The sequence below is a fragment of the Xiphophorus hellerii genome, chromosome 14, assembly GCF_003331165.1.
Source record: "Xiphophorus hellerii strain 12219 chromosome 14, Xiphophorus_hellerii-4.1, whole genome shotgun sequence".
Lineage (NCBI taxonomy): Eukaryota > Metazoa > Chordata > Actinopteri > Cyprinodontiformes > Poeciliidae > Xiphophorus > Xiphophorus hellerii.
This window is the reverse complement of record NC_045685.1, coordinates 22,973,348-22,981,749: the sequence shown is the minus strand read 5'-3', so window position 1 is coordinate 22,981,749 and position 8,402 is coordinate 22,973,348. Positions and strand designations below refer to the sequence as shown.

At 38.3% G+C, this 8,402-nt stretch overlaps 1 protein-coding gene across 2 annotated transcripts; it reads right to left on the bottom strand.

Moving 5' to 3' along the window:
* Positions 1 to 3,545: 3,545 nt before the first annotated feature.
* LOC116732860 (uncharacterized) lies at positions 3,546 to 8,142 on the bottom strand. Of its 2 annotated transcripts, none has more exons than XM_032583416.1 (10): positions 7,753 to 8,139; positions 7,594 to 7,653; positions 7,475 to 7,510; positions 7,317 to 7,377; positions 7,124 to 7,230; positions 6,762 to 7,034; positions 6,572 to 6,665; positions 6,322 to 6,389; positions 5,992 to 6,237; positions 3,546 to 5,352 (listed from the first exon to the last, which is right to left on the bottom strand). In XM_032583416.1, the coding sequence occupies exons 1-10, from the start codon at positions 7,828 to 7,830 to the stop codon at positions 4,012 to 4,014; spliced, it is 2,364 nt and encodes a 787-aa protein (XP_032439307.1). In that variant the 5' UTR covers positions 7,831 to 8,139; the 3' UTR covers positions 3,546 to 4,011. The 2 variants fall into 2 exon arrangements, with proteins under 2 accessions (XP_032439307.1, XP_032439308.1); XM_032583417.1 differs by having other exon boundaries at positions 5,235 to 5,825; positions 7,753 to 8,142.
* Positions 8,143 to 8,402: the final 260 nt, after the last annotated feature.

The following is an 8,402-nucleotide window of genomic DNA, read 5'->3' as shown; positions in this document are numbered from 1 at the left end:
TGGTTGTATATTATATTACATTTTGGATTCAGGTAAATTTGACTTTCATGAATCCAAAATTCTGTCAGAGATCTTAAAACAAAAAGTTACCTGTTACCACCCACGGCCTTTGTTGGAATTTTTGGTTTTGGAATATAGAAGGCCGTGACAATATTTAACAGAATGCAGAAGTTTCTTAAAAATATAACTTTCTGACAATATTTGTCTACAAATATTGTCCATACTGAAAGTCTGACTTTCCACGAAGACGTTTCTTTCTGAATAACTTGCTGAATAACAAAACAAGGAAAGTTTTACAGCAAATAATTATTTTACAACCTGAAGCGCAAACAAAAAAAACACAAAAACAAAAGAAAAACCAATTGGAAGTTGTACCTACTTATTTTTACTTTATTTACAATACCATATTTACTAGTTAGCTTCAGAGGCTAATCTAGCAAACTGGTTAGCAAGCCACTAGCTGCCTAGCTTGGCTAGTTTGTGTTGGCTCCCAAAACAACTGGATTTTTAACCCTAATAAGTTTTTTAAATATGATGTCCCTGAACATGAAACTTGTAAAACGTTTGACATTTTTTGTAGAATTAGCTTTGGTATTTTTTGTGTATTTTTCTTTAACAACTTTGCTTTCGTTCTTTCTTTTTGGACAGTTTCTGCTGTAAACAATAGGATCCAAGAGGCCAAATAAAATGAAACGATAATGTTTTAGAATATTTTCAAACATGCCTGCGTTTGCTGATTTACCAGGTAGCTTGAGAGGCTACATTAGCTGGCTAGCATGTCGCTAGCTGCCTAGCTCAGCTAGTTTCTGTTAGCTCCCAAAAATGACTGGATTTTTAACCCTGATAGGTTTTTTAAACTGGATTCTCCCTGGGAAAGGAGGACATAATATTAACACATTTCTAAATTCATACAATTAAATTGCAAGTTTACGTTCTTCAAAGTTTCGGACAGCTCCAATGACAAAATGATCGCAATTGTGGGTAATTCTGACTTTGACTGAACTTTAGTTTGGGGAACCATAATTAAACAACCTTACCGAGAACTCAAAACAAATTTATTATTGGCATAAAATCTGTCTCAAGTGCTACTGAACAAACATACAGACATTTACAAACTTAAAGCAAGTCATGAAACAAAAACAGAAGCTACCACTGCTGATGGACAAAAACCTTCATCGGTGTTGTATTTCTAGGAGTTTTGTTGAAACTGAAATCAATGAAAAAAGTTATACTAGAAAATTATATAAAAACTTGGTAGCATTTTGTGTTTCCACAGTGCATCTCTGTGGTGAATTGGTACATTTACAGTGCATACACAAATAGCTCCACCTAGTGGAAAACGGCATGAAATCAAATTACTGTGATCACAGAATTAAGAAATCAAAAACAATCAAATATTAAAGGCAGATTATAATGAAACAGTATTCAGAACTAGAAAATTCCTGAAGAAATTTAACCGGGGCCTGCCAAAGTGTGCCCGTTGGTTTGGACCCAGCGTTCTGATGCTAGAAATTAGCATCAATGCTAAGCTTAGCTCAAAAATTCCAAAGTGGCATGTGGAGAATCAAAAGACTGTTGACTAACATGGAATTGCACCATTCAGTATGATAAAGTGTATCAGCTAAAATTAGCCAAAATGCTAATGTTAGCATTTGCTACATATCAGTAGCATGTGGCCACATGCCACATGTCAGTAGCGTGTGGGGCATCACTAGGATGTTTTATATAATTGACTTACTCCATTCAGCATACTAGACATGGCTAATAAATCTGAAAAATAGCTAATAGCTTATTTAAGCTAAAAGGCTCATGCTAATGAACTGCCTTGCTGTGCAAGGCAGTTTCCTAACCTGAGAGTAAAAGATAATGCAGGCTAATATTAGTGCACCACCTGTGGCGGTGCACTAACCCGAGTGGGATATTGAGGCTTTTATTTGGAAAAAAACGGTAAGCTTCAAATTAAGTCGCCACACTTATCCAATGTCTAACAGTGATTTGTTTAAACCAGTCACATAAAGTCCAAGATAGCAATTACGTGATGTAAAAATTGTCACGGCTTTTATTTTGAAATTTTCAGTAAGCTTCATTTTAAATGGCCACTCTAATCCCATGTGTAACAGTGGTTGGGTAAATTCTGTTATAAAATGCCCAAAACACAAGTAGTTCTAACGGCCAGCTCAGTCCTCCACAGTAATAACTGACAGTACCACCATGTTGTAGTTCTAACCTTCTGTGTCGTCATGTTCTGCTATACTTAGAACTACAGTGATGCGTTTTTGTAGTCCTAATCAGCTGCTCTGTGTTCCGTTGCTATGGTAATTAAGCATCTCCGAATTAAGAATTCTGTATGAGGCATTACAAAAAAGCCTGGGGAGAGTCACAAGCATGTTGACTAACATGGACTTGAACCATTCAATATGTAAAATAAGTGTATTAGCTAAAATAGGCCAAATGCTATTAATATTATTATAATATAATAATTATATTAGTTCAATAATATTAAACATTATTTTATTTTTCTCTGAAATCAATTAAAACTTTTTTAAATTTATACATTAGTGACTTTTGTCACTTATAAAGGTAAATTAATCTACTTCATAATAGTGACAAAAATGTTTACTTAAATAACCCACACAAACAACAGATCACGTTTAAATATATACTGAACTTATGTTAAAGATTTCTACAAACTTTTTACAGGTAAAGTTTAAAATGAACAAAAAATTACAACCTTTAAAGAATACAATACATTCGAGAATCTGATGCCTCTGCAATAAAAAATTTTGCTATCTTTTTTATTTTACGTGTCCTGTCCGGCCAGGTGGCACTCAGGGTTGTTGCCTGAGTGTCAAGGTGAGGCCCGACAGATTTACTGTCACAAGTGAAACATTATCGCTTTGCCATGATGATCCACTTGTTATAAATGTGAAACGTTTATAACTATATACATACATGAAAACAACATAATACTGTGAGTAAGGTAGAGATATGAATCGCGGGACTATCGCAGAAGACACATAGCCCTCTCATACGCTTCAAACGCTTTTCGAATATGTATTACGGTTCCCGAACGGGAAGGAGTTGTTCCCAATGCTTTTTTTGGGTGAAACTGGCTGGCTCAAACAGAGAATTGTCTGCCCCAGCATGTCTCACTAACAGCTCACAGTTGGCTGAGACAATTATTTACCATAGCAAAGGAACTGAGGAGGCTATTGGCTGCTGGTTAGGACTAACTATGGTGGAACACTCAGTTGAAACAGATCAGGACTGAACTGGCCTTTAGAACCACTTGCTGCTATGGGCTGTATATAACTGATTTAACTCAGTAACTGTTACACATGGGATTAGTTCGGAACTTTAAAATGAAGCATACTAATAATTTCAAAATAAAAGCCTTGAATATTTTTAAATCAGGTAATTGCTCTTTTGAGCATTATATAACTGATTCAACCCAATGACTGTTATACATGGGATTAGTTTGGACCTTTGAAATTAAGCTTAACAAAAATTTCAAAATAAAAGCCTTGACAATTTTTACATGAGATTATTGCTCTTTTGAGCATTATATAACTGATTTTATCCAATGACTGTTATACATGGGATTAGGTTGGCCCTTTGAAATGAAGCTTAACAAAAGTTTTTCCAACTCCTCTTTATCCTGCAGCATTTTGCTGGAAATATTTTTCCCATCTTTGGTGCTTGGTTTCCCTTTTCTTCTCTGAATGGACATACTATTATTGGCAATATGAGTTTCCGTAGCAAACTGAGCAAAGAAAAGGTAACTCTGGTCTTTGGCAAACCGAGTATCTATTGAGAAAAGTCTTACATTGAAATACATACTCGGTGAAAGTGCAACACGGCGGGCTTCATCTAATGTGTTTATTCCAGTTGGGAAATGTACGGGATAAGCATTTGCTTCAAGTCTTGGAACACTGAAGAAGGAGATGGGCTTGTTCCCCTGAGCCGGCGCAATGCTGAAAATCCCTTCTCCATATGACAATACTTCCTGTGCTATGTCAGGAGGCTGCAAATTTTTGGAACGTGCTTCTCTTGATAGTCTGCCTCTTCTGTTGGCAGCACATTTTTTTTATGTTTTGCTCGATAAGCAGGCTCACTATGATACTTCGCCTTCATATATTCACGCATTGTTTTTTTGTGTTTGCTTCTGAACACTGGATCATCTCTGTATCGATTCCTCATATACTCAGCCATCTTGGCTTTATGACTGTCTCTGAAGCTACGGACAAAATTGAATCTGTCCTTAATGTAATTTATTCGTCTCTTCCGGAATGATGCATCTGTTCTATATCTATTATTTAACTGATCCTTCCTCTCTACTTGATGAAGAATGTATTTTTCTTTAACGGCCTGTAGCTTTTTGGTCCTAAATGTTGGAGATGTCAGATATCTTTCTTTTTCAGATGAACTTTGTTTCATTTTACTTCCTACATTCTGTCTCTGTTGTGTTTTGATCCTGTTTTTAATTTTTCTTCTATTGGCTTTTGGCACTTTTGACAAATTTGTAACGGTTGGAGCTGTCTCCTCTAATACGTTTGCAACGTCCCTAAGCCAAGGAGGCATTTCCTCATCAGACGGACTCTCTGATTTCAAAGCAGTTGGACTTACCTGTGTGGCTACAGGTGAAATGTTCTGAAAAGTCAAGTTCTGAGGATGATCTTCATCTTCCCTGTCAAAACCTACTGGCACAAACTCATAGGTGGCATTGGGGCCGCGATTTCGAAAGAGCTTCAGTAGATGGCTGACCATGTCAGACAGGTTGCAGAAAGTCATCATTACTGCAGTTCCACTGGGGTGGGGCAGGCCTGCTGAATTTCTTGAGTGGGAATCAAAAAATCCAAACCGACCGCTTCTGTCCCTGAAAACTGCAATGCACTCTGGAGTCACCAAAAGGAAAGCATGGGTGACATTTTCCGACAGACATTCCAGTTGCAGGGCAAGAGGCAAACCCAATTGTCGAAATGCTTGAGGGCTCTCGCTACGAGCAAAAACATGACCTACCCTTAAACCACTTGTGTGTACTGCATAGATGTTCCTATCGGTCAGTACATGGTCAGGCATCTGTTCAAACGTCAAGTGATTGTCACGAAATGTTCCATCACTGATCAGTTGCTGTTTAACGCCGGCATAAAGTTGGTCTCCTTTTTCAATCACTCTGTCAAGCATCACTGTGTCAAACTGCAACCCCTCATTGTGGTAAGCTAAAAATGTTAGTGCCATGCATGTGCACTGGTGATTACGGGAAAATGCAGCATACCTCTTGTCGGCCTGGGAATGTGTAGCACTTACCAACAGGACAGGTGGACCGCTGAGCCCGGGTTCCAGCGCAGAAGCCTGTAACATAAAAAAGTTTTAAAAGTCAGTATTTATACAAATATTCACCTGATAACTATCTACCACCAATTAGGCCTGTTGTAAACACATATTTTGTAACTGAGTAATCAATTATTCTGTTGTTAAATAGATGAATTGAAATAAAATTTTGATAAATTAACTTCATGGTAAATACTGTCATTACACTAGTATTGGGTGGGATTTCAATATAAATCCATATGTTCATATTTGTGCATCTCAAATTTACTTTTCTGTACTTCAGAAATTAATCTTTAACAATATTAGCTCACTTTTTTAGCAAACCTGGAAAGCCAAAAAATTTTGATATTATATTCAATTTAATAAAAATAAAAAATGCACAAATAATAAAGCAGCACGTCTACAAAGTCAAAAGACGCAGGAACCATCTCCTCCAGCAACGCTGGGCTGAAGCACACAGGATTCGGGGGGATGGAAGAATCCAGCAGGTCTCCCTGTAAAATCAACTTCCATTTAATTTATAATCTGCACTTTAAAGAAAAGTTGAAATGGACAATCAGGGAGGCGGACACAAAATAAACATGTTAAAAAGTGAAATATACACATTGAAATATACACTTGTAAAATTTTCATTAAATCAAATAAGCATTTATCCAGTACCTTCCGACCACCACCAACCACAGTCCAGGCGAAGGGCTCCGAACGACGCGGAGCAGCCACCTCGCCAACCACAACCAGCCGGGGCAGGCAACGTCTCACCGCGGTTATGGGAGCCGTCCCAGGAGGGGGATCAGCCAACATCACAGGAGCAGGAGATTTCGATGCACTTAACTCAAGTTGCGAGCAGACCGCCGCCTCAAGCAACTGAGCAAGGACCTCCATCCCAGGATGGTCGCTCAGGTGAACCTACAATTATAAACACATTTTATAAAATACAGTACGCCTCAATAAAATGTTTACAATAGAATTATAAAAATCTATTCAACTTACGCCATCCCTGCTCCACAAGGCCAGGCTGCTCAACGGGAAGTGTTCAGTGACAGGCAAGTACCGAACACCTAGACAGAAAAAAAATAACATTTCATTCTTATTTTCAGTCACACTAACGATGTTCTAATTTGAGATAAATTAGATACGAAAGGAAAAATAAATAATTTTTTCATAGATCTGAACCCTGAAAACTATAAAATGTAAATTTGCAGAAGTTATAGTCTAAACACAAATTGTGTACGTCACTTACTTCTCTGAGCAGCCACACGTTGAAACTCCTGCCGCAGCAGCTGTTGCACACTTTCCTCCACGCAAAGGCGTGGTGGAAAGTCCACAACGACCACCTTTAAATTTCAAACCAAATAAAGGAACAAAATTAATATACGCCAAGTTTTCTGATATATTTGATCATGGATAAATGCAGTGGATGTTATACTTACATTAGCAGAGAGGTTGCAGACGGTACTCAACAAAGCGTCAAACGCCGCTCCGGCCTCCACGAAGGTCCTGCTGGCGGTTAAGTTGTTACTTGGGGCCAGAAGACAGATCACCTCGGGGGGCCGAGGCAGAACTGCATCCAGCACCTCAAGCCGCAACTCTTCCGCAGAGGCACCGGGGGATGCAAGCACCCCTAAGGAGAAGTCGCCCTTTGGCATGGTAGAATACCCATCCACAATAGCACGCAGATGGGAATCACCAACCAAAAGAGCAAACTGAAAAATAAAAACAAACATTAAAGTTCGCTTATAGAATTTTGTCATTCAAACCAAGATTTGTATACGAGGTATACAAAAAAAAATACCTTCTTCTCCAGAGCCCCGGCAGTAGGCAGAACCAACTTGCAGCTCCGTCTGGTCACCCGGGAGGCTGGCCACGTCTCCACCCGATGGCGACGCCCCGTCCCACGGCCTGTTTAGAAACGTTTAGTTATCAAGATTAGGCTTTTATGCAGCTGAAAATTTAACAACAAAACAACAAAGATTTTATCTACATACGTGACCCAGGAGAGGTCGGTCGCACACGGGGCTCCTCCTGATGCACCACGGGAGGCGACATCTGCAAAAGAGTTATTTAAAAAATGTATAGATTAACTACAAACATAACTTGTTTTGGTTATTCTAAATAAATGATCCTGAACTTGTCATGAACATACCTGGTCGGGCAGGCCACCCTCCAGCAGTCGGGACATCTAAAGAGATAAGTAAAATTAGTAAAGGAAATAATTGTTATCATCCAACAGTAAGTTACTAAAATGTAAAATGACAGCCATACCTTCTTTGGCGGAGACCGAGTCGGGTTCCAAGCGCTGGTTGTGAGCGGTGGTGTCCCAGGCTGTAAACACAGAAACGATTATAATCATGCTTAAAGTCTAAACTACATTAAGAACTACAGTTAGACAAAAACAAGTACTTCAATGTGTAATTGTTATACCTTTGCGTCGACCGGCACACTCTCCAGCTTCCTCCATCTCACCTTAGCCGCCTCGGAGCGTCGTCCTCTACGTGGCATCCTGTTACAGCAGAATAAAAAAAGAAGACACCTGGGGGGGAAAGCTGGTTATTCAAACAATATTATATGTGTTTGTGAATGCTTTGAACTCAATGTTACTATGTGCTTTTCTTAATATCTAGATAAAATATATCTCTGTAGGATTAAGAGGTATCAGTATAAGTGAATTTATAACATGGTGTCGTGATGCGGAGGTGAGATTCGTAGCAGGCAGCAGTGGAAAACTTCCAAATCACAAAGTCTCGCACAAGAGAGAAGCTGTAAATACAAGCAAAATAAATTTCAATTAAAAAAGGACCGTAAAAATATATATATATTTTAAAAATAGGTTAATATTTTTTTCTTAAATACAAGAATAAAGTTAAAACTGTTCTAAGGTTTCTAAACAAGGCCAATATATTTTTCACAACTGGTGCAAACATAAGTACACTTTACAACTTGGTTAAAAATATACTTTAAAAAAACAGAGATGTTACATGTGAAGATACGAACAAAATTACGAGACTTAAAAACACTGCAGCACTTAATTAGCTTCCTGTGGGTCTAAAACATTTATCTTCTTTCCAGCAAAT

Coding starts and splice junctions, on each gene's coding strand:
- LOC116732860 (XM_032583416.1), bottom strand. CDS start 7,830: ATGCCACGTAGAGGACGACGCTCCGAGGCGGCTAAGGTGAGATGGAGG. Junction 6,666..6,761: donor TCTGCAACCTCTCTGCTAAT/GTAAGTATAACA, acceptor TGAAATTTAAAG/GTGGTCGTTGTGGACTTTCC. Junction 5,353..5,991: donor TGGTTGGTGGTGGTCGGAAG/GTACTGGATAAA, acceptor TTTATGTTACAG/GCTTCTGCGCTGGAACCCGG.